Source organism: Nuphar pumila, chromosome 6 (genome assembly GCF_984573655.1).
Source record: "Nuphar pumila chromosome 6, dmNupPumi1.hap1.1, whole genome shotgun sequence".
In the NCBI taxonomy this organism is placed as follows: domain Eukaryota; kingdom Viridiplantae; phylum Streptophyta; class Magnoliopsida; order Nymphaeales; family Nymphaeaceae; genus Nuphar; species Nuphar pumila.
In genome coordinates, this window is record NC_143254.1 from 13191675 (window position 1) to 13219107 (window position 27433).

The 27433-nt window shown below is 38.1% G+C and overlaps 1 protein-coding gene across 1 annotated transcript; it reads right to left on the reverse strand.

Annotated features, from left to right (window-relative positions):
- Nucleotides 1-260: 260 nt before the first annotated feature.
- LOC149834013 (uncharacterized) lies at nt 261-26984 on the reverse strand. The gene is made up of 4 exons (XM_090009257.1): nt 26521-26984; nt 2901-4008; nt 866-2209; nt 261-761 (listed from the first exon to the last, which is right to left on the reverse strand). The coding sequence occupies exons 1-4, from the start codon at nt 26982-26984 to the stop codon at nt 261-263; spliced, it is 3417 nt and encodes a 1138-aa protein (XP_089865383.1).
- Between the last annotated feature and the right edge of the window lie 449 nt (nt 26985-27433).

A 27433-nucleotide genomic window follows, 5' to 3' on the forward strand; every position in this document is an offset into this window, starting at 1 on the left:
TAGGTCATATCTCAATTTATCATCTAATTGAATCTAATGAGAGTCCGACCCATTTACATCCGTCACTCAAACAACACTGTCCTACATTTCACAAATCAGTGTCCAACTTACAGTACACTGTACCAACTAATACAACTGATTGCTAAGAACTAAAACTTCACGACTTAGTGGCACCTAGATCTAGCCCTTGCTCAAAGGACCGAGCAAGCATTACAATTTCAATTATCACAAGAACAAGAGGAACCAAGGTACAGAAGGAACTAAAACTCTCTGCCAATTTTTTCAAAGATGGAATCCTTTTGCAAATCTTCAACCACTGGCATTGTCTCTCTGGGCTTGTAGAGAACATGGAATCCGACATTCTTGAGTTGAACACCTCTAATGTAGGGTGGGCTTCTCTTCACAACCTCAATCCTGCCACCCTCTCTAAGAAAATGAACTTCTCTATTTTTCTCCTTAAAGTGGCAGAAGTAGACTTGATCTTCATGAGCCTTTGGAATTCCAGGGATTGGTGGGGTTGTCCTGAAGACTTCTTTGTTATCAACCATGAAAATAATTTGAATGTCTGGTAAGCTTGGTAGATCCTGCAATTCCATCATCACCTCTTCTTCAATAACATAAACAAAGCACAGAATCACCCCCTTGAGCTTCAGATTGCTTTCAGAGAGTTTTGGAATCTCGCAAAATGATTGCTGAAGCATGAGACAGGAAGGAATCCTACTTCCAGGAAAGCTTAAGAATTCCAATTTTTGAAATGTTTCCTGTAGCAGAACTATAAGAATCATGGACTGGAGAATGAATTTGTAAACTGCAATAAGAATTTGAGAATAATAGTGTATGTAAACGGCAAAAGTTAAGAAGGTACCCCGCTGAGCCTGTTAATCATCTCTATACTAAGATTGCTGCACCCACCCAAATGTAAGAATCTCAAGGATTTTAGTCTTTCATGGCCAACCAAATTGGTGAGCTTTACGCAGTTGGTGAGGAGCAACTCCACCAAGTTCTTCAAGTTTGAAATGTCTGGCATGTCTTGCAAGGCAGTGCAATAGGTGGCATTCAGATAATTTAGAGACGAGGGAAGTGGAGGGAGAGACTGCAGCTGTCTGCAATGAGCTAAAGAGAGTTTCTGTAGTTTAGCAAGGTTGCTCACGCATGATGGGAGGCTGCAGAAGTTGTTGTGGTTTAGTTCCAATGTCACCAATGAAGTCAAATTTCCAAAACCACTAGGTATTGCCCCCTCTATCAAGTTGCATCTACCAGCCTCGAGCTTCTCCAAGTAACAAAGCTGGGAACAACTGGATGGAAGCCTGGTGATCTCTGAATTTTTGCTCAAAATTAGTTCACGCAGCTCTCTGAGACCTCCAAAATTTTCAGGAAGGAACTTCATCAGTGCACATTGTTGCATTTCTAGTATCCTTAAGTTTGAAAGCATCCCAAAATCTTCAGGCAATTCTGATACAAGAGTTTCATTCATGTAGATATGATACAGGGTTTTCATTTGTCCCATTGAACTAGGAAGTGCTTTCAGTTGCTTGCATCTTCTTATTGACAATGTCTTCAGATTTACCAAGGATCCTATTTTATCAGGTAGCTTTTCAATGCTAGTGTTATCTAATAATAGAACTTCTAGGGAGTTCATGTCACCAATAGAATCAGGCAATGCAACAAGTTTGTCGCATGATCTAGCTCTTAGCTCTTTGAGCCTTTTCAAAGATCCTATAGAATCTGGTAGTTGTTGTATCTTTGTATAATCAAGTGAGATTTCTTTCAAAGAGCATAGTGTTCCAATTGAGTTGGGGAGTGATTTTAGTGATAGACACCTGTCTAATGATAGCTGGCAAAGCTTCTGCAAGTGAATTATAGAATCAGGAAGCTTTGTTATAGCAGTACCATCAAGGAGAAGCTCTGTTAAAGATTCAATCTCCCCTAACCTCTTTGGTAAAGTGCTTATTTTGGGGCATCCAGAAAGTATAAGGATTTTAAGAGAGTTCAGTCTAACGATACAATTTGGAAGTTTCTTCAGGTTGGAGCAGCCACTCAAATTCAAGGAAACCAACTTCTTCATTTGCCCAATGGATTCATGTATGCTAACCAAGCTCTGGCATTGTTCAAGTACTAATTTCATTAATTTTGGGTGTCTTGAAAACTTGGGTGTGGCTATTAGTTGGTAGCAAAAGCTAAGGTTAAGAACATTGATATCATCAGCAGACTGCAAATAAAGGAACATCTGTTGTTAAAAGCAATGACCATACAATATCCAAATTGAGTAAGTACTTAATCTTTACTGACCTTTCTAAAAAAGCAGGGTTCTTCCCACAGGCGTACAATCTTGCTATAAGACAAGTCAAGGACTGCAAGCTTCTTAAGATTGAAATCATTGGGTAGCATTTTCATAGTGCATCCTTGCCATTGTATCCATCTCAAATCTGCCGGTAGATGTTTAACTCCATCTTTGAAATTTGCATGATTGATCTTGAGAAGTCTGAGATTTAATAATGGATTAAAACCTTCAATGCTCAAATCTCTCTCTGTCCTGTCGACAGTTTTTCCAAAATCAAGTGTAATTCCTTCCACATTTGCTGTTCCCTATTCATGATCAAAATCAATCACCGTGCTTCATCAGCTTAAAAAGACACTCGCAAAGGAGGAGGAATCATAGTTGACCACTATTTTTGATATAAAAAGGTTTTCATTTTAAAGCAAAAAACAATGGTACCCTTAATGCAAAAAGGTCATAATTAATTGAACTATAAAATACGTCACAGCAGCAACAGGAGAGTTAAGTTTACAGCTAAAAACACCTAATGCTCACAAAAAGATTTTGTGATAAATGGTGCTGAAGTAAATATTTTGCTGCTATATCACTACTGAATTAAAAGTACTTATGATTTCATTCATACCTTCTGATTGTTTAACACATGCAAGACATCTTCCTGGAACCATAATCTGCTTCTCAAGCCAGGCTGTTCAGGGCTTTCCTGTTCAACAATTAGTTTGCCCATGTCGCGGATCTGATCATGCATTGCCAACTTGTTTGAGTCATCAATGTTTATAAGAGACTTGTGTAAAAGGACTCTAATTGTTATCTTTGGAAAAAAGCCACAACCCTTCCATATATGAATTGCATCTTCCCTATCCATTCCAATGAAGAAACACGCAAGGTCAAGAAATATGCGCTTTTCTTCAGCATCAAGTCTATCATAACTTATTTTAAGTATCTGCTGCACATCATCAAGAGGAGCACGTTCTAACCTTTTTAGCACATTTTCCCAATCCTCTGCATTTTTGTAATCAAACAGATATGAGCCAACTACTATAAGAGCTAGGGGCAATCCATCAATAGCCACAACAACTTCCCTAGAGAGAGCCATGAATTCTTCTATAGGCTGGTCTCTACCAAATGCATAATAGCTGAAGAGCTTCAGTGAAGGTGTAAAATGCAATCTTCTGGCCCTATAGATTTCATGATCCTTCAGTTTGTGGACATTCAGCACATGTTCATTTCTTGTTGTGATTATGATTCTACTTCCTACCTGAAACCAATCTCGGTCGCCTGCCAATGCATTAAGTTGGTGTGTGTCATCAACATCATCAAGAACTATAAGAACTTTTTTACTGTGAATTCTCTGTTCGATCACACTTTTTCCTTCATCAACATTTTGTATGGGTGGAATCTTGCCTTTCAGTACCTTACTTATCAACTCATTTTGCAAAGCAACAAGTCCACTGGGTTGTGTAGAGGTTTCTCTGATATTGAAAATGAAGGCACTACTCTCAAATGCTTGAGATATTTGGTTGTAAATTTCCTTGGCTAGAGTTGTCTTTCCTATGCCTCCAATTCCGACAATTCCCACCATTCGAACATCTTCTGTTTCGAGATCCAGCAGATTCTTTAAGTCATTTACTGGACGATCAATTTGAACTGGGTATTTTGCCACGTCCAAGGGTGCACTACTCAGTTTGCTTAGAACTTCTCTAACAACCAACTGTATTAGCTTCGCTTCATTTCTGCGAATGGCGAAAATAGGGAAAAATAAAAGGAAACTATTCATGAATGTGAATGACATTAGAGTTATCAGCAATTTAGCATTGAAAAAAGTGATGCATTTTGAGATCACAAATGTATGATGCAAATGCAAGCATCCTCTATGTTGGCAAAATTACAAAGCCTGGTCTAGCAAAGAGCAGATCCAGTATTTGGGCTAATTACTTAGCAAAGTATTCAGGCCGGTTGGTTCTGTTGTGTATCCTTGGGCCCACCGTCCTAGGGCACACCCTTCTCCAAGGTGGTGGGTAACCGACCACCACCAGCCATGGCATCACATGGTCAGCCTGGGTACTGGATCTGCTCTCGGTCAAGCAGGCTGGCTTGTAAGATGGTTAGTCGTAGTCATAAATCTATTTGAAAAATTTACAAAAGCACGCTTAACTTTTAATCTATTCATAAACACAGCCTAACTTTTGAAATATTATAAATACACGCCTAATTAACAAAGCAATTCTCAAAAGCTGGGCATGTACTTATAATATTTCAAAAGTTAGGTCGTTTTTTATAATTTTTTCAATTTGGAGGTCCGTTTTCTTTGGCCATTTTCGTAGAAAAGTGGCACGTTGACAAGAGTTTACCTTGCCAAAAAATTTTAAAAACACAAGAACAGTTAAAATACAATGAAACAAAAAGATCCAGCAAACACACACACACACACACACACATTCAGGAGAGGCTTGTCAAAAAGCATTTTGGACTAACAGTCGACGCTTTTGACAGCCCATGTGTTCCTGCTGGAGCTATCAATGGATTGAATCTGGATCCAACTTTGATGTGCTAGTATTGAGTCTGGGCCAAATATGCCTGATCGATTTGGCTTGAGTTGGTCAGACTAGATCTGTGCTGGTCTCGAACAACAATAATTGGATACCCGACCCGTTGACAGCCGCGCAGGTGCATCTTGAGCATGACCAACCAGCGTTTCCAGCTAGGTCAGTTCGTGCTCGGTCAGGTCTATCAGGCCCACTTTTCATTCATATATATGTGCCCTTTGGCATAAATAGGACATGCATTTATTATCAGTCAAACTTTTATTCTGTTTATACATTAATTCTGTTGAGATTAGTATAGTGATTTATGTAGAGAGAGAGAGAGAGAGAGAGTTTTTGAACTCTCTCTCTCTCTCTCTTATATACAAGTATATATTTATATTTATGTTTTTATTTTTTTAACTTGCCGATCAATTTTCCCAAAAAAAAATTCATTTTCTGAAAATATCTTGAGATATTTCTTTGTGTGAATATCTTGATAAGTAAATTTGTGACTATAGTTACGGCTGGTAATTGAGCTGAGCTCGTTATATGCCAAGCTTTATAAGATAACTTGTTTTCTAAAAAAAAATGTTTTTTCAGAGTCATTTACATGTATAAAACCTACATAGTGTGTATAATATGAAATAATATATGTATAAAATATATAATCTATTTACATATAATATATAAAACAAGTTTATATGAGCTGAGCCAAGCGGAGCTTCTCCTGTTCGTACTGGGTTTATATACTTAAATGAGCTGGCTCGTAACTCAGTTCGGCGAGCCCAATTTACTATGGTTGGTATTGGTCCGTTTGAGAGAGAGAGAGAGAGAGAGGTAAAAATGGTCCCACAACTTTTCACTGGAATGGAAAATAGGGGCGGTAAGGTTAGAATGAGTTCTGCCAGCAGATGCCTTCCAAATGGTTGGAGGGGATTGGTGGGTAGAAAGGGGTCCCACAGAATTTTTCTTTCTCAAAACAAAACCTTCACTGCAAGTAAGCCACAACAGCAGCTTTCTGTGGTCATATCACATAACCGAGTCTCCATCGACTCGGTTATTAGGAGCTGCCACGAGAGTATTTCTGCAATGAGTTGGACCTGCATCTAATTTGGGTGACTCTCAACCTGCATCTGACTGCACGGTCTCGGCCTGACTAGGATTAAAATAGAAAAAAGAAATAATAAACCCAGACCTGGATGTGAGGCTGTGTACCATGAAATTTCATAATCCATGCTTGAGTCCGTATGCTACTCAAATCCATGATTTGGACCTGGACAGCTGCTGACTTATTTCACTATCACCAACCCTGAATCCTTTTAGGATCCAATTCGGGTCAAGCAAAGAGACCAATGAGGCTTGGGCCCAAAAAATTTTTAGGAGCCCATTTTTAAGGCCTGAGCTCCCCATTTGTTTAGAAAAGGTTCAGGTAAAGGATCAGACCCAGATTCTTTACCCAACCTGGATCCAATTAAATATTAAAAACCCATGTGCCCCCTCGTCTTCTTCAATCTAAAACCCCTGCGTCCTCTTGTCTTCTTCAATCTAAAACCCCTACGCTGGCCTCTCTTCTTCTTCAATCTAATTCTCTTGCGCTAGCCTCTCTTCTTCTTCAATATAATCCAGATTCGACCAACTCCACACCGATTCACAACTCACCCGATCAAAATTGACATCGGAGTTTCGGCTTCCGGTGCCACCTGTATTTGATCTGAAATTTAGAACTTCTCTCTTGCTCGATTTCTCACCAGAGTAGTGGCAACAGAGGTCGCTAGATCGACTCAGGTATCTCCCAAAATCTTCATTTGTTTCTTTTTTTGGATTCGTCATTCCATCTGGTCTGGTGGAGATTTGAAATTGAACATTTTCTAATACATTCACAGGATCACAGTCCCACCTGAGCCTTCTCAACTCGAAATAGCATGCTCATTTTCTTTGCTAATAGCAGCTGCCAGTGTCAGGCCCAAGTGCCTCTTACTGTCTTGCAACCTGCATATTGAATATCCTGCACTTTCATGTTCTCTTCTCCGATGCCATCTCTTTCAGAGCATTGGAGTTGTGATTCTACATAAGGGATTCCACAATCAAGTTTCTTTTCTAATATTTTTCCTACTGCCATAACTTGGATTACTCTGCACATTGTTAAAGTTAGAATTTCTAATTCTTCCATGTTTTGAAATTAGCATTTTCAATTCTTCGCACTTTGTTAAAGTTCTGAAATTAGCATTTCTAATTCTTCCATGTTCTGATATTAGCATTTCCAATTCTTCCATGTTCGGATGTTCCTTTTCTGTTTAAACTCTCTGACTCTCTCATATATGTGCTTAGCTGTCTATTTCTTTCATAAGTCTGATATTTTGCAGATAAGTTCTGAAATTTTATTCAATTGGCATGTTAGGTTTATATGAAAGTGATTGAAGTTGTTAAAATTATTGCTTCTTTTGGGTTCTTTTTGTTTTAACTCCCTGATTTGATTTTTTCCAGAAATTCATCGCCTTTTATACTCTCTGATCTCAGAGTTCCTCTGTTTTTTATTCTCATTTTGCTTTGGTGGCTTAGATTCCAGGAAGAAATCCATTTGGAAAAACATAAGCTCTGGTAAGAAAGTTTCCCACCTTTGGATTTGGAGTTTGCTAACTTATTTTGACTTTTGGACTTTTGGACCTTCTGTTAATTTCTGATTTGTTATTAATTTCTATTAATTAATGTTAGTTCATTTCTGTTAAATGATTATATGTATTTCTGTTAATTTTTTATTTGTGATTTGTTTTTGTTAATTGATTATAGGTCATTCTGTTAATTTTTTATTTGTGATTTGTTTCTTTTCATTGATTATAGGTAATTCTTATTTTTTTATTTGTGATTTGTTAATTATAGGTATTTCTATTATTAATTTTTGTTAATTGATATTAGTTAATTATTGTTAGTTAATTATAGGTATTTTTTAATTATTTATTTTTAATTTGTGATTTATTAATTATATGTATTTCTGTTAATTGATGTTAGTTAATTATAGATATTTTTGTTACATTCTGATTTCTAATTTGTGATTTGTTAATTATAGGTATTTGTGATTTGTGATTTGTTAATTATAAGCAACAAATAATGCCTCAAAAGAGAAAAAGAAGAGAAAGGGAAGCACTATTAATTCAAAGTCAAACTAGAGCTATCAACAAATATTTTAATAGAACTGTTGAACCAAATGAGGAAGCCCATGAAACCGTGGATCTGAATGAAAATGAGGAAGCCCATGAATTCATGGATCTGAATGAAAACGAGGAAGTCTATGAAACTATGCATTTGAATAAAAATGAGGAAGTGAATGAAATTATGGACTTGAATGAAATTGAGGAAGTGGATGACATCTTGTTTCAAGAAACTGAAGATGAAACTCAAACTGAAGAGATTAAAGAAAATAAAGATTCAACTACGAATTTAGAAATGGTTGTTGAATTTGATCCAGTAATGGAGGAGCACGTTCGACGTGCTCAAGCACGAGAAATTCAGTATATATACCTTGGACCCAAAATTCGAAATGAGTTAATTTTGACATTAGCCAACAAAGTGAGAAGTGCAATCATTATGAAAGTTAAACATGCAAAATATTTTTTAGTAATTCTTGATTGTACTCCTGACGCGAGTCATGAAGAACAAATGTCTCTAGTACTACGATGTGTTGATGATTCGATAGACACACCAAAAATAGAAGATTATTGGATTGAACTTTTGAAGGTAGATGATACATCAGGTCTTGGATTGTCAACTGAATTGAAAAATATGTTAACTACACTTGGGCTTGATATTGATGATATAAGAGGGCAAGGGTATGACAACGGCGCTAACATGAGTGGAAGACACAAAGGTGTCTAAAAAAGAACACTTGAAATCAATCCTAGAGCTTTCTACACTCCATGTGGTTGTCATAGTCTTAATTTGACGATTGTGGATATGGTGGAATGTTGTCCTAAAGCTAAATCATTCTTTGGAGTAGTGCAACGCATCTACACATTGTTTTCTTCTTCTCCAAAGAGATGAAATGTTTTTAAAGATAAGGTACCCGGTCTGACTCTGAAGCCATTGTCACAAACACAGTGGGAAAGTCATGTTGAGAGTGTAAAAGCTATAAAAGATCAAACTACACAAATAAGAAATGCTTTGCTTGAATTGGCTGAAAAAAAGTGAAGATTTCAAAACAAAGAGTGAGGCCGAGACCTTAGCAATTTTTGATTTGGAGAAGTTTGAGTTCTTACTTGGAATGGTGATTTGGTACAAATTGTTATATGCAATTAATAATGTCAGTAAGTTTCTTCAGTCTGAAAGTATGGATATTGGCATTGCAGTCAACCTCTTACAAGGACTTATTGTATTTCTTGATGAGTATAGAGAATGTGTTTTTTTCAGTGCCATGGATGAAGCTATGAAACTAGCAAGTGACATGGGGTTTGAACCTAAATTCCCAGAAAAATGCATAACCTGAAGAAAGAAACAGTTTGATGAAAGTGACAGTGACGATGTAACACTATCAAGTGAAGAATATTTTAGAGTATAATATTTTATGTTTATAATTGATCAAGCTCGATCTTCCCTTCAACTCCGGTTTGAACAATTTAAACAATATGAAGAGACTTTTAGATTTTTGTTAAACTTAGAGAAGTTGAAGACTGAAGCCGATCCCTTAAATAGCTTAAAAAAGTATTGTGAGAAGCTTGAGAAATTTTTAAGTCATGATGAACGTTCATATATTGATGATTATGATTTATCTACAGAGTTAATGACCCTGAGGTGTTATTTAACCACTGAAAGAACGACAATTGATGTATTACGTTATTTGGCAAAACTGGATGGTTTATTCCCAAATGCTTATATTGCTTATAAGATTTTGCTAACAATACCAGTTATCGTTGCATCAGCAGAAAGAAGTTTCTCAAAATTGAAGTTAATCAAGAATTATCTTAGATCAACTATGTCTCAGAACAGATTGAATGGATTGACTATGTTGTCAATTGAGAAAGAAATGGTTGAACAATTTGATTATACTGATTTGATAAATATTTTTGCATCTAAAACAACTAGATGAGTAGTGTTTAAGTAGTTTATATAAATATTTTATACATTGTTATTTGATATAATATAAATATTTAGAATATCATATTTGTTTAGTAAAAATATAAATCTTATCATTATTTGAAATATGATACTATCATGTTGTGTCTTATTCTCTTGACTTTCTTGTTTCGCTGTAATTTCTGATTTCTGATTTCTAATTTCTGTTAGCAGTTAATTTTTGTTAGTTAATTGATGTTATTGCTAGTTAAATCTAAAAATAATATAAATATTTGTATTAGTTAATCCCTGTTAATTAATGTTGAACAACTTGATTAAACTGATTCGATAACTATTTTTGCCTCTAAAACAATCAGACGAGTATTGTTTAGGTAGTTTATATAAATATTTTATACATCTTTATTTAATATAATATAAATATTTGAAATATTATATTTGTTTAATGTGAATGCAAATTTTATTGTTATTTTGATTCTTTAAAAAAAAAACCGAGGGGCTGACTCCTACTATTAACACGGGCCCATTTTTTCCCTCACCCATAAAACACAGGTACGACTCTGCTTGTTGTTATAATGATCCAACTTCCTTTTTGAAACCAATCACGCTCACCAACTAGTACATCAAGTTGACTTTTATTATCGACATCATCAAGAATGATAAGAACTTTTTCTTACTATGTATTCTGTCTCTAATCACACTGATTTCTCTACTGACATCATTTACAGAGGGAATCTTGCCATCAAAAATCCCGCTAATGAGCTGGTTTTGCAGAGTGACAACTCCCTTGGGTTGTTTTGATACTTCTCTAATGTCCGAGATGAAGATGCGACTTTCGAATGTGGTAAAGATCCGATTGTAAACGGCATTAGCCAGGGTGGTCTTTCTGATCCCCCCCCATGCCAACTATTCCAACCATGCGAACATCTTTAGCTTTGAGATCCAATATATTTAACATCTTCTCTAATCGGGATTCAATTCCGATTGGATGCTTAGCCACATCACGGGGAGCATTACTAAATTTCTTTAGTACTTCTCTGACAATCAATTGTACCCACTTTGCTTCTTGTCTGCCATTTTTTATGATGAAAAGTAGGATGAGAAAAAAACTGGTGAAAATAGTGCCAATTTCATAACCAAGTTCTGAAAAAGCATCTACAATAAGAGTACTAGCATTTAGCAAGCATGGTCTACTCATTAATCAATTTTGAGAATTGGGTACATAGCCATATCACTTGGAGCATTGCTCAAATTCTTAGCACTTTCTTTGCAACTAATTAGATCTGCTTTGTGTTTTAGATTGCAGATAATGTTTGTTGAAGCAAAGAATCTGTGATAATGATGAAAAATGTCATAATCACCTTTTGAAACATACCTAGCGTTATCACAATAACTTCAAGCCTGATTACTACTTTGAACTAGATCATGATCAGAGGAGGAAAGTTCTAAGTAGACACTAGATTACCACTAAATAGTTGAGATTCTTTTCAAAAAATAGTTTTAGTTGAGATACTTTCAAGAAAGCCTATTAAACTTGTCAATTTCATCTATAAGCTTTTGAATTCTTACTAATTAGTTCTGTCACATAGGTGCTAGTGCGGCGATGCGGCACTTTAAAAAAACTTGGGTGCAGGGTGCGGGAGGGATATATATATATATATATATATTTTAAGTTTTTAATAGTTAACAACAGTAACACTAATGAAATAAAAAATAATTATCATAATATCATCAAATCAACTCATCATCATGCATGCAATAAATCAAATTAACGATCTACAATTTTATTCATCATCATAAAAACTAACACCATAATTAAATCAACCTAAATATCTTATCCGTCATTTTTGTCATGAAAGTAAAAAAATATTATATTAAAATTAATTATGCACACAATCAAGATTGATAATATTGAGTGCAAGGTCAATAACATATGCAATAAGTTCTAAAAAATATAATAGTAGTACATAAAATTGTGTTTTAGCAATAAGTTAAAAGATCCATAGAAGCAATTTCTACTGGCAACTTAAAATCACAAAAAATGCGCTTAAGTATAGATTCAAGCAGTAATATTTGCAGGGGCTATTTTGCAATATTGTCACCTTGTGAATCTGATTTGGAATGTATAGGGTCCAGAAATGGAAATCAAAATCTGGATTAGTATGCGAAATGTAGTGTCGTAACCGTAACTACCTACCTAGATTCTTGGCTAATTTAGATAATTTCCATTTTTTAAAATAAAATCTCTCAATCTCTCACTAATTACTTGCTTATCCATTCCTTCATTCAGAATATCATGAGGATCAATACATGGTCATGTCGTAATGAGTTTTTTTCTTGTATTTGTTCGTGTTTAGAAAAGTAGAATATGTATCAGGTCAGAACAAACATCTGATGGGTTACCGTCAGAAGTCCAATGGATGCCGTTCATCCATGCGATGAACGACATCCGAAATGCCATGGTTGACTCAGTAGCGATTCATTTTGGAAGCCATAGATGTTGTGCATCTAAGGCATCAACGACCCTAAAAAAAAAGTGCGACCCATCTACGAGTTGCTGACTCCAACCACGGTGTTTTGAATGCTAGGTGACTTCTAACGGGAACACAGTATTTACAGGGGCTATTTTGTAATTTTGAAGAGGCACGAAAAAATATCAAAAGAAAAATTAAAACAAAAGAAAGAGAGGTACTAAAGAGGGTTTAGCCAAGATTAAGAGAGAGAGAGGTACATAGAGGGGAAAGAGATTGAGAGAGAGAGAGGTACACAGAGGGTTTAGCCGAGAAGAGTGAGAGAGACAAGGGGAGAGAGATTGAATGAGAAATTGAGAGAGAGAGAGAGAATGGAGACATACCTGCCTGAATCGCCATGCCAGAATCTGGGTTGGAGACGGAGAAGAGGCATCACCGCGTCAGGGTGTTATAGACAGAGAAGAGGCGTTGTCGCATCAGGGTCGGGAGGAGAGGGCAAAAAGTTTTTGCCTTAATCTCCCTCCCAGCCCATTTCATCGGGTATTTTATTTTTAAGTCCAAAAATTGGACATTTATGACTCAGAGTGCGTTGATCGCACCCAGGGTCGATTTGACCGCACTGGGTGCCGCACCCATCTCGCCGAATCCCTGTGACATAGCTAAGGGGTCATATCCTTTCATATTTAGCACCCTTTGAAACTTTGTTTGACAATAATGTCTTTTAAGAGAAAGGATAGATCTAGCATGAAAAGGGAAAAAGAAAAGAAAATAACATACTGAAACTTCTTCTATATATGCCACGATTTCCATTTTAGTTGAGCAATTGAATTGAATAAGAAATGCATGTGTAGTTCATAAGTTTTAAACTATTTAATGTTAAAACCATTTCTTCTTGCAAGTATCTTTGCCAAAAAATTTAAATAGACAACCTACATTTTCAGATAGTCAAAGTTTTTTTTTTATTGATAGTCAAGCTGGGGTTTGGCAGGCCCCTACCAGTATGTTGAAGGAAATTTACATATACAAAACAACCACTCATCTACCAGTAGTTTGGGGGTGGTCTTTCCAAGATTTACTCACCCCCCATTTTGCTATTTTAACGTGGTGTTTGGCCAAAATATTTGAATGTCTGTATGCCCTATATATTCGCATGAATTCTATCAAAACGTCCTTCAATTAGTTTGACATGTTATGGCTTATGTCTCGCCCTTCCAACGCAGATCTGACCTTGGACACCAAATCTGGGAGGCAACTTTCAATCATTAGCATGGATGTGTTTATCTCCCGAAGGATTTCTATCCAACTGATCCATTCCTGCTCCTCTATACTTCCAACAATTGAGAAACTTCCTGTGACCCCACTAATCTCTTATAAGTGTATAACCCATACACCGTACCTGTTGGAATTCTCCATGGATGTTGGTTTTAATCCAACCGCTTTTTGATGGGGTACATGAATTAAGCTGTCTCCATCTCCATCCAACTGTGTCCTGATCATTCCTCAGAATGCTTAAAACATGTTCTCTCACCGTTCTTACTGCTTTTTGGAGACAAAATAAAGACTTGTTACTATCCCCCAAAACAGTTTCATTTCTTACCCACCATGTTTTCCAAATCATGATTTGAAAGGTTAAATTCCAACTAATTTGGCTCTTTTTTGGACTCAAATTTCATAGCATACCCTTAGAACGGCCGCTATGAGTGACTTTGAGCCTTGGCGCTGTTGACGATGGTGTTTGAGTGAGATCGAGAGATAGAGAGAGGTAAAATGAAGGGAGAAGAGTTTGCATGATTCGACCATGATAGGTCTACATCCACGGACTTTAGGGTTTTTCTTCTTGTTATTCATCAACACTTACAAAAATATATAGAGAACATAGTGTAACGTCATAGAAAGTGAGTTGTATCCCGATCCAAAAGATAGGCAGGCGACCTCGTAGATAAGGAACCCCGATCCTTATCTTATCTTCAACACTCCCCCTCAAGTGGGCATGGATGTTCATCACACCCAACTTGCTTACAATGTTCTGGATCTGGTTTCTTGGGACATGCTTTGTTAATATGTCTGCCAGTTGCTCTAAGCTTTTAACAAATGGAGTAGAGATCTCTTTGGACTGAACTTTCGCACGAATAAAATGACAATCAATCTTGATGTGTTTGGTTCTTTCGTGATAGACTAAGTTCGTTGTGATTCGCATGGCTGCGTGGTTGTCACAGTGCATCCTCATGGGCGCAGTGACTTCTAGTCCCATCTCTGTTTGGAGTGTTTTGGTCCAGGTTAGCTCGCAGACAGTGGAGGCCATTGCTCTGTATTTGGATTCGGTGCTAGATCTGGCGATGATGCTTTGTTTATTACTTTTTCATGATACAATATTTTCTCCAACTAATACACAAAATCCCATTGTAGACCTTCTATCTGTGGCACTACCTGCCCAATCAACATCGGAGTATCCGGTTGTTTTGTGACGCTTGTTTCTTTGCATCCAGATCCCTTGGCCTGGCATTCCCTTGATATATCTTAGGATTGTGTTGATTACCCTCACATGTTGCTTTTGAGGAGCATGCATAAATTGGCTAACGAGGCTGATGACATAAGTAATGTTTGGTCGAGTGATGGTGAGGTGTATCATTTTTTCGACCAGGCATCGATACCTCTCTACGTTCTCGAGACGCTCCCCCCTCGATGTGAGTGAGCTTGTTGTTGTCTTCAACGGGAGTGTTGACAAGTTTGACACCCATCTTTGAAGTTTTTTTTAGAAGGTCTAAAGCATACTTTCTTTGGGATAAGAGTCCTTTCTTTGAGTGAGATACTTAGATTCCCAAGAAGTACCTTAGTTTGTCGAGATCTTTGATGTTGAATATTGAATACCATGTGAAGGTGATTCTTGAGCCTGTCGACTTCCTGGTTGTTGTTTCTTGCTATGATGATGTCATCGACATATACGATAACCATGAGAGTGATTGAATAATTTATTTTGATAAAAAGTGAGTTTTCATTGTTAGAGTGCTTGAAGCCAATGCCAACGAGATTTAGAGTTGAGTTTACAATACCATGCATAGGGAGATTATTTGAGGTCGTAGATGTTCATTTTTAACTTGCATGCCAGAGTGTGATCCCCTTCTTTGGGGTGTCTAGGAGGGAAGCGCATGTAAACTTGTAATGCCCCCAAATTCCTGGACTTGTGACTTTTTACGAAAAGTTTGAAAGCTTTGTAATTGATCATTTTCAGAGTTTAAAATAGCAGTTCAACTGAAAATGGTGTTTAAAATAACAAGTCACGGACCTTAGGCGCATTACTGCAAACCTTTCTTTACACAATAGATTTGTAATTCTATACATTCATTGAAACCAAATAGATTCAAAATGAGATTTTAAATAATTTAAAGTTTATAAAAAAAGTGAAATTTCAAGAAAACTCTTATACCAAATTACAAGAATGTCCCCAGGAGCAAGACATCAGGAAAAGAGTCTCATCTTGATACCATCACGTCATCGTATCATCGCTTGCCGTACCGACCTAATCATCACCTATATCCATAAGATGAGTCAGTTTCATGAAAAACTAATAGGTGCACAAGTATAACAATTTAAAACAAAACTAACAATACCACTATAAGAAAAACGTGGATTAGCGACGGACGTTATCCATCGCTAATCTGACGCTAATCCGTCGCTAAACTGTTTAGCAACAGATTAGCGATGGATAGCGTCCGTCGCATAATCCTGGTCGCTAATTAGCGATGAAACATATTTGTCGTTACTTCCATCGCTAATTTACGATGGATTAGGGACGACCATGATCCATTGCGAGTCCGTCGCTATTTTAAATTAGAGACGGATAATATCCGTCGCTAATCCATCGCTAAAGTTTAAAAAAAAAAAATTTTTACTCCCAACCGGTCGATATTTCGGCAGCAATAGGCCGGACTTGTACCGCACCACACATGCATTGCACCCGAGCGGCCTGGCCTGCCACTGCGGGGTCTTTTTCAAAGAACCGATACACTCTCTGATGCGCTCTCTGACACGCTCCCCAGCGCCCTCCTAATTTGGTTCTCTGCTTTTCTAGCCCAGCTCGCCATTGCAGGGTCTTCTGCACAACGCAAGAGAATGCACCTCCGAACCGATGCACTCTCATGCGCGCTCTCCGACGCCCTCTCGACCTGGTTCTCCTCTTGTTCGGCCTAGTCCGCCATCGGCTGTAGTAGCCGACCACCGACGACAACGACAACTGACAGAGGATGGTGGCTGCCTGCAAACAGATATATAAAAAAAACACCCATTTAGTCTCGCCGGTGGTCCTATTTTTCCCTTATCCTCACCGACAGAGGTATGATGATTCATAGGGGGGTGGACTGAACACCATCGCCACAGGCATCGCCGGGGAATGGGCGGCAGCAGTCGATTACAGGAATGGGAAAGGTCGACACAGTTGGGTGCTTTTTGGCTCTATCGGCAATCCAACTGCTGTATGTCGGGGAGGTGCTGGTGAGATGCACAGTCGTCGAAGAACCACCGTCGCTAGCGATGTTCAGGCTAGCCTCTGGAGCCAGTGACCGAAGGGTGGAGCCCCTTCATTGGCTGAGGGTATTCACTAGGGGACGTCACCGGCATGAGGGGGACGTAAAAGCCCTGATCACCGTTGTCGAAGAGGCTTACGTTGGAGTTGAAAAGGGAGTCGGTCTCCGTCGACGTCGGTTTAAATTTTGCATGGGGAGAGAGGGAAAATTTCGTGCCTAAGATGGGTCGGTTTAAATCAAAAAGTAGCGACGAAATTTTGCCATCGCTAGTCCGTCGCTAATTAGCGAGGAAATATTTCCCTTGCTAATCCCTCACTAATTAGTGACAGAAATATTCTCTCGCTAATTTCGTCGCTAATTAGCATTTTTCTTGTAGTGTTTGACGACAGATTTTTTTTCATTAATCTGCCACTCATTAGTGACAGAATTAGCGAGGGAAAACTTTTTGTCGCTAGGTTCGCAAATATTTTGAATGTTAGCGACAGATAGTTTTCTCTCGCTATTCTGTCACAAATTTGCGATAGAAAAAATTTGTCACAAATATCTGTCGCTAATTAGCATTTTTCTTGTAGTGTACGTAGTTTCATTTGTGATATACAATTTAACATAAGTAAAATGAGCATGCTAATCATATTTCTGTATCGTTCCAATTTTATCAGATGTCTCTGAAGAGTGAGCAAAATGAGCATGCTAACAAAATTCAAAACCAAACTAACATATATATTGTTGCTTTCATGATGTGCAAGTCAAAATAAGTAAAATGAACATAATAACTTTGTTTCAATATTAGTTGTCCTGAGGGTACGCGCAGAAGCGAAATGTAGAAACAACTCAAACTGTTCGAGGGTTTGTTATGCTATGCATTTTTTATACCCCAAACAGCTAGTTGAGTCCGTTCTTAAGGGGACGGTTGATGATCGAGCAATGATTCTTCAAAGGCATTCATGGCAAAGGATGCATCCAATTTCTTCAGAAGTCCATGGGATCTATCACCTAGGATAATTTTTGGTAGTCTCATCCTCTAACTCCAATGACTGGGGACACCGAGTCATTTTCCCAAGGGGTAGTTGTTAACAACCTGTCCATCAAAGTTTTTTTACCATCCCATCCTCTCCCTTGCTGGAAACAAAAATGTGAATGGGTACGTCAGGTTTTATTTAACTGAAGACTCATTCTACATGCTCTGGTCTTTTAAACCAGCTCGAACATCTTGCCTATGAAGGTGATTATCACTATTATGTGATTTCAACAATATGTTTTATGCACACTTCGGGGTTACCATAAACCTCTCATCAAATCACCGTAGTACTAACATGTTTTGCATGTCTGATAGTACTGCTACGATGAGAGGGGTGTAAGTTTCTCAGAAAGAAACCCCAGCTTTATTTTGCTATAAAATAAATGATGTAACCATTTTAGTTTAATTTGACATGCTCTGATCTTTCAAACCAACTCGAGCATCTTGCCTGTGAAGGCGATGATCACCATTTATGTGATTTCAATAATGTGCATTTTACACGCTTCGAGGTTACCATAAACCTTTCATCCAATCACCATAGTAATAACATGCCATGCATGTCTTGCTATGATGAGAGAGGTATCAATTTCTCAAAAGAAACCCTGACTCTAATGTTTCATGAAAGAAATAATATAACCATTTTTGTTTAATTTGACATGCTCTAGTATTTCAAACCACTTTTATATCATTATGCAATTTTTACAATACAAGATCGCCATAAATCTCTCATCCAGTTATAGTAGTATAAACATGTTGCGCATATCTCACAATAATGCTTACGATAAAAAAGGTATGGGTTTCTCAGAAGAAACCCCATCCACTCACATTCTCATGCTCTCAACCAGGGATATCCGGGTCATATTGGTTATTAAACCAAAGTTTGTAACCACTTCTTCCTATTGTGCTGGTTTGGAAAAACCTTATTGCAGTTAGGCAACCTCCAAGTGTTCAAATTTGCTTTTCAAAACTACTCATATTTGAATGCTGAATTCACACAAGAAATCCATTTTCTTTCAAGTTTTAGAGCACATGTGCAAATCTGTCTTTTATAAAAGCGCAAACATGATACAAGGTAGGAAAGAGTACGCAACTGCATACTTTACGAGGTTGAATATATGTACCAATAATACATATATCACATCATGCAGGCATGTGCACATTTCAGCGCGACAACAATATATAAAGCAAGGCTCGATGTGCAATATCGTGCATTAAGCTAAATAAATGCATAAGCAGTGCATGAGGTACAAAACCGTACCTTAGCCAAATAAATACGTACGCAGTAGCCTATGCACATCATAGCGCGATGATAAAGTAAATGACATAAAGCAAGGTTTGATGTGTGAAACCACACATCAAGCTAAATAAATGCGTAAGCAAAAGCCTGTGCACGTAAAAGCACGGTGGCAAAGTAAATGACATAAAACAAGGCTCGATGTACGAAACCACACATCGAGTTAAATAAATGCGTAAGCAAAAGCCTCTGCACGTAAAAGCGCGACGGCAAAGTAAATGACATAAAGCAAAAAAGGATAAGGATCGCAAAACTGCATCCTTGAGTTAAAAGCACATATATATATTTATTTAATTATGTTCATTTATAAGTTTTAGCATTGTCCTTTCTTTGTTTTTCATGCAACTTTTCTCTACCTTAGAGAATATCGGCGATTATGCTAACGGTTCTAGGTGTAGGTGATAAGTGGCACGCACCTCGCTGCACACATGGAGTTCATTGCGTCGATGGGGTGCACTAAATGGTTCATCATATTGCGAAAAAGGAAAAAGGAAAATTATGCATTGGCATTGCACTTGGATCGCAAGGGGCAAAACCCGACCCTGGCTCGGGTTAGGCCGATCCCAGCAGCGAAGAGGGTAGGGGTGCCACCCTTGCTAGCTGACTAAGAAAGAGCGAAAGAGACAAAAAGGAACATCGCATTTTCCCATTAAACATGAGAGATCCCACCAAAATTTTTGACAAAATACTCACCTAAGCTATTATAGATGACACGTTATTGCCCTCATTGTTGGAACCCTACCTGAATGGCTTGTTCCATTTCTGCCATCAAGAGCACCGTACTCGTAAGGGCCGTTGCGCCAGAGTAACCATTGCGCCTTGTTAGGCCAATGCTCGATGCAGCTAAATACACTAAGTAGTCGATCCAAAGTGATCTATGTTTATGCATGCCTCTATAAAACACTTTACAAGAATAATATTCATAAGCGTCGTTGTGTTAGAGTTGGTTATCCACCCACAAGGGGTGAAGGCTCGTGAAGGTTGTAGACATCAAGAGCGATGATGGAATGCATATAAACAAAACATAAAAGTAGTCTTTGATCATATAAGAATCGGCTCGTGCTTTCAGAAAACTTATTGGGGTTGGGTTCATATTCCCTTAGTGTAGAATGCATTGGATTGCCTATGTGCCACTTGGCGTTATAATAATAAAGACTATGTCATCGAACCCCTTCAAGACTTTACGCTCATCGAGGCAGACGATGATGGTATCACCTCAAATGATATATTTTATCTTATGAACCAAAGAGTTTAGGCGGTCTCTCGGTCACTCAAAGGTTAGGAGGTTGGGTTATCCTTAAAATCTAGGGATTCAACCCCACTACTGCATTAGAAGGATGCATCTGAAACAACTTAGTGGGGTTTATCCTGACATGAAAATTGTCCCCCCACTACGAACAGGGTTACTCAGGCCTCTAGGCATACAAAAAAAAACATAGCATAATAAACACCTAGAAGACTTTATTTGATGTCAAAGTTAAGTTCTCCTGCGTATGAGGGGGTGAACTGGTAATTATCAAAGCAATGCATTAGCTATAGGTAAACTGATGAATGAATGGATGAATGTATGTTAGTGTTACTCATGCATCACCTTGTGAAAGGTACTGATCTCGGTACACTGCTGGATTGATCGGGCAAGAGACCTAAATTGTATATGCATGGCTAAGTTAGGCTCAAGGAGCTCCTGCTTTAATTCATGGGATACCGATACGCTAAGTCGTCGAGATTTGAGCTACGATGTTTTCAACTGCGGCCCCAAAATAACTTTTTATATTTTTAAAGTATTATACTTAGAATTCGAATATTTTTCTACCAAACCAAAAGTAGTTTTGACCTCATTTTATGAAGGATACAGGTACTGAACTTGCGATATAATATACGGAGCAGAGCGACATCAAGATCCAGGGTTTCTTCATATTGTGTTAGATATTTCGTTTACAAACCCAATTTTATCTAGTACTGTTTTACCAAGCACTACTGTTTGTAATAAATAACTCATTTTGGTTTGCTTAAATGAAATACTTTGGTGGACAATGAGTGATTGACCACATACTTGTGACTTGCCAGACATCTTCTGAAATTAACAACTAACTATCGTCTATTTTTGCTGCTAAAGCATTTTCTAAATTCTGCTGCAAAGAAAAAAAAATCATGAAATTTAGACAAAGTTTTGTTTTGAAAATCCGGGGCATCACAGAGATAACTCAGTAGCTATGAATTCCTTTGAGCCCTAACGTTGTTGACGATGGTGTTTGAGTGAGACCGAGAGGTAAGGATTGAGAGATAAAGAGAGGTAAAACGAGGGAGACGAGTTTACATGGTTCGATCATGATAGATAAGGTTTTTTCCTTGTTATTCATCAGCACTTTAAAAAATATAGAGAGAACATAGTGTAACGTCCTCTATAAGGATAAGGTGGGTTTTCCTAAGAAATGAGAAAAAACATAGAAAGTGAGTTGTATCCCGATCCAAAAGATAGGCAGGCGACCTTGTAGATAAGGAACCTCGACCCTTATCTTCAACAATACCATTGGGTTAGAGCCTCTTTTATGCTTCCTCTAGGTGTCCACCTATTGCCAAAAATAGCTGTTACTTGGTCCTATATTTTCTTCACCCAACTGCAATATAACAAGAGGTGCTCAGTCGATTCTTCCTGTTGTTTGCAAAGGGAGCACATATTGGGGAGTTGCACACAACATCTCTTCAAACTGTCATGCATGAGTTGGCAGCCTGCCTTCCACAGCAAACCTCAGAGTAAGGGCTGCTCTAGGATAAAATCCTTTTCCCCAAATCTGGTGGAAAATCCTTTGATCTTGAGTTTTCTCTCTTATTAGCTCCCAGGCCAATGTGACAAAAATTTCTGAGGATGCCTCCCGAATGGACCTATCCTCTTCAGTTGGATTCCACTGTTGCGCTTTCATGTGAAATGGTCAAAGAGAAATGGTTTTCCTTTGAATCATGCATTTCACGTGAAAGAGTAGTGATCTTACCTCCTCCCCACGGAAAGAGTTCTTTTTTAAGAAAAAATGTGAAAATATATTAAATGAGTAAACATAATACTCTCACAACGGGGTAGATTGTGTAAGGGTTACATGATAAAACAATGGGTGATTCGCATGTATGTATGACCAAGATGGATCATCCTTTGGCGACATCACCTTTCTCGCATAGAGAACGTCACTTTGATTAAACATGCTACTTTGCTGGGCTGGGTGGTTGTTCAGGCAAGATTTGTAAGTTGAGGAGGTGGTGAAGCTACTATCATTGCATGCTTAGTGTCTAGGCAATATTATGACCATTGCTGGTCAAACAAACAAATTGCTTGAAAAACTTAAAAACCCAAGCCTGGCCCTTACAAATCGCGGAACCCTTTTTTAATGATTGATGTGGTTGCCATGACTCAACATTTTCTTGTAAATGGTATTTTCCTTTGATGATTTATCCAACCAAACTCCGCCTGTGTATAACTGTTTAGTTATACACTGCTGGTCCCAAGCCCGGATAAAGGAGGAGGGTTGCGGTAGGCCTGTGACAGCCAGCATAGAAACTTAGTCATACCCTATGAATATGAACCAATATGAGAATTTCGTTGGGGCGTTCCCTACTGAGCGACGCGTTGTACTCTATAGGCACGGAGGCAGTGATAAATGGGCAAGGGTTGCTAGGTCGTCGCCCAGAAGCGACGCGTCACACCGGCGCCCGGGTGTGGTGTCAAATAGGCAAGGGTTCCCTCACTTTGTTGGACGGGTGGGGGTAAAGAAGTTAGTCCAAGACCATAAAATTAGGCTAGCCACTTGGAACATAGGATCTTTAACTGGTAAGTTGGTAGAGTTGGTAGATGTTATGTGTAGGAGAAAGATTGATATTTTATGTCTACAAGAGACCAAATGGGTAGGTGAGAAAGCAAAAGTGATAGAACCTTGAGGATATAAGATTTGGTATACAGGAATAAATAGGAATAGGAATGGAGTAGGGATTGTTATGAGTCGTCAGTTTATAGATAATGTAGTTGAGGTCCGTAGGAAGGGTGATAGGATTTTACTTATTAAATTAGTATTAGATACAAATATTATTAATATTATTATTGTTTATGCACCTCAAGTAGGTTTAGATGATTCCATTAAGCGTCAATTTTGGGAAGATTTAGATGGAGTAGTACAAGGGATATCTTATGGAGAAAGGCTTTTCATCGACGATGACCTTAATGGGCATGTAGGCATTAGTAGGGATGGATTTGAGAGTATCCATGGAGGCTATGGTATAGGAGAAAGAAACGAAAGTGGAGAAAGGATTTTAGGTTTTGGTTTGTCCTATGATATGATCTTAGCAAACACTTGGTTTAGGAAGAGGGAGTCTCACCTAGTAACATTTAAAAGTGGGGTTAATACGAGTCAGATAGATTTTTTCCTACTTAGAAAGAGAAATAGGGGTTGTTGCATCGATTGTAAGGTTATACCAGGAGAAAGTGTAGCTACACAACATAGAGTCTTAATTTTAGATCTTAGAATTAGACAATACCGCAAAAGAGATAGACATATGATAGATCCTAGAATTAAGTGGTGGGCACTGAAAGAAGCTAAACAAGGAATGTTTGTAGAGCGGGTAGTTAAGAAAGTTGATTGGTGTCTCGAGGAGGATTCAGAATCTAAAGGCGGTGCACCGCTAGGTAAGGATACATCGTGGTGGAACGAGGATGTCAAATTAGCTATTAAGGTTAAAAGAGAGTGTTATAGAAATCTAAGTAAAAATCGTGATAATGAGAATTTGGAGAAGTATATGATAGCAAAGAAGGAAGCTAAAAAAGTAGTTCGGAACGCGAGAGATAAGGTATATAAGGAGGTTTATGACAAGTTGGATACCAAAGAGGGTGAGAAGGATATTTATAGGCTTGCAAAGATGAGAGATAGAAAATCGAGGGATCTCGGTATGGTTAGATGTATCAAAGATGAAACGCAAAGGGTTTTAGTCAAAGATGAGGAGATTAAGGAAAGATGAAAAGATTATTTTGATAAGCTATTTAATGAAAGTCATGCTCAGGATCTTGGAGACTTTTCAATTCCTTTTCATGAGATAAATCGTGACTTCATGCGCAAGATTCAAAAGAAAGAAATTGCAGAGGCTTTGAAGAAAATGAAATCAAGAAGGGCAGTTGGCCCAGATGGTATACCTATCGAGGCTTGGAAATGCTTGAGAGAGAAAGGTTTAGAATGATTGACAAATCTTTTTAACAAGATTTGGCGGACAAATAAGATGCCTAATGAGTGGAGGAAGAGTACTTTAGTGCCTCTATATAAGAATAAGGGTGACATACAATATTGCACAAACTATCGTGGTATAAAACTCATGAGTCATACTATGAAACTTTGGGAGAGGGTGATTGAGTCTAGGTTGAGAAAGATTGTCATGATATCGGAGAATCAATTTGGTTTTATGCATGGAAGATCAACTATGAAAGCTATACATCTTCTTAGATAACTTATTGAGAGAAATAAAGAGAGGAACAAAGATTTGCATATGGTTTTTATTGATTTGGAGAAGGCTTACGATAGAGTACCTAGGGACGTTCTCTGGTGGACAATGATGAAGAAAGGTGTTTCTCTCAAGTACATTAGTATAATTAAAGATATGTATGAAGGAGTAGTAACCAATGTCCGCACTTGTGGATGGGTGACAACCAATTTTCCTATAACGGTTGGGTTACATCAAGGATCTGCTTTAAGCCCTTTCCTATTTGCTATAGTGATGGATGAGCTTACGAGATCAATTCAAGAAAATGTGCCGTGGTGTATGTTGTTTGTTGATGATATTGTTTTGATTGATGAGTCTAGAGCTGGGGTTAATGCTAAGTTAGAATTATGGAGACAGACATTGGAATCAAGAGGTTTTAAGTTGAGTAAGAGTAAGACAGAATACATGGAATGTCGATTTAGTAAGCAACAAAGTAGTGATGGGAGTGTAGTGAAGCTTGGTGAGCACGAAATACCGGTGGATGATTCTTTCAAATATTTGGGATCTATCATTCAAAAGTATGGAGAAATTGATGGAGATGAAAATCATAGGATAAAGGTTGGGTGGATGAAATGGAAGAGTGCAACTGGAGTATTGTGCGATCGTAGAATGCCATTGCGGTTGAAGGAAAAGTTTTATAGGATGACTATTAGGCCCGCTTTACTATATAGTACGGAATGTTGGGCTGCCAAGAGACATCATATTCAAAAAATGAGTGTAGCTGAGATGCATATGCTGAGATGGATGTGTGGAAATACAATAAAAGATAAGATTCGGAACGAGGAGATACGTAAGAAGGTAGGCGTTGCACCCATTGAAAATAAGATGAGAGAGAATCGTTTACGGTGGTTTGGACATATTCGACGAAGGCCTAATGATGCTCCCGTTAGAAGGATGGAAAATGGGAAAATATATTAGTTAAAAGAGGTCGGGGTAGGCCTAGGAAGACATGGATGGAGGTGATAAGAAAGGATATGAATGCTTTGAACCTCACCGAGGACATGACATTGGATAGAAATGAATGGAGGAGAAGGATTCATGTGGAAGACCCATAATGATTTTCTTTGTTGGTTCATATCGCCGACCCCAATTGTTTTGGGATGAAGGCGTAGTTGTTGTTGTTGATTTATCCAACCATTTTTTTTCTCACATTAGTGATCCCCTCGTAAATGCAAAGTTTACTTACCTTACGACTTTCACACTTATTATGAGACAGACATAAAAATAGGATTGTTTCTTATGAAAACTATTTGGTAGGATTTTACTATCATGTGAAATACAAATTAGATTAAATTTGTGTTTCTCTTTCTGATGCATGAAACAAACGTCTCTCTCTCTCTCTCTCTCTCTCTCTCTCTCTCTCTCTCTCTCTCTCTCGTAAGATTAAATGGAGAATTGGCCAGGCGAACCAGTCATCTTTCATGTGCAAGAGTAGGGAGTCGGTGGGATTTTTTGGCTAAAAGTAAGCAGCGGGGATGACACGATTTTGACTCGAATCAGATCCGACTAGGATTGAGTGAGGATCAGGTCAGAGGTACCTGCCCTAGATGCCGTTCATCTCAAGATGAATGACATCCAAATCACCATCTTTTAGATGGGCCCCACCCTTTTTCCTGATGCCTTCCGTGCCCTAAGACGGAAGGCATTGAATAAGTTTAAAATGGATGGAGTCACAAATTTCGTTCTCGGAATATTCTGAGCAAAGAAATATCTTGAGATAATTTCACAAAAACGATTTTTTTCTCAAGAAAAGTTTGGCAAAATCGGCAACTTAAAAATAAAAACATAAATATTAAATATATATTTGTTTATACGAGAGAGAGAGAGAGAGAGATCTGTTTCACATACCCATGCTCGTCATTGGTGAGATCGTAGCCCTTGATTTCGCCCATCGCCGTCAACGCCTCCCTCCATCCAGTGACCGTCTCGTTCTCCAGCTCCGCATTCCTCTCGTGGTCTTTGAACGGCCTGTCCAGCTCTCCCTTCTGACGCCGCACATCTGAAGGATTAACGTCCAGGAATACGGGTAAGATCACACGCCTGCTCGCCACAATCTTGGTGAGCTCCGCAAGGCACTTCCTCGACCCGGCGTACGACTTGGACAGGATGGGTATGAAAACGTCCGAGGCGTCGATCGCCCAAAATGGACGCTCCCGATCGCCGGAGCTCAGTCCTCCGGTGTACGTGCGAACGCCGCCTTTGGTTAGGGCGTCGTAGAGGGAACCTCCAAAGTCGTTACGTGTCTTCTCGCCTGTGAAGCTCAGGAAGACATCGAACTCTAACGCATTGGACGGCAGAGATACGTTGGTCATCCTCTCTCTCTCTCTCTCTCTCTCTTGGCGTTCGACCAAAGCATGCATAGTGATTCTGTTGAACGAAGAAAAGGAAAGAAAAGATAAAAAAAGTGGAAAGTTAAAGCACAGTGATTGAATTACTGAAAAGTCCTTGTTCAAATTTTATAGTTTCGGTTTACCTCACTGGGCAAACTCTGGAAGTATATCTTATGGATCTTGATAAATCTCAAAAACAGAATATTAAACTTAAAAAATTATGAGCACTGACAATTTAAAAAAATATATAAAAAACGCAAGAATATATGATTGGTATTATTTTTTAATACTTTCAGAAAAGATACAAACGTTTTAAAATATAATAAAGATAAAGGAAGTAGATAAAACTTTTTAAATATGGAAAATACAGAAAATAGTATGACATAATAATGAGACGTCTTCAAATTTGTCCTTTTGAAAATATCACAGTG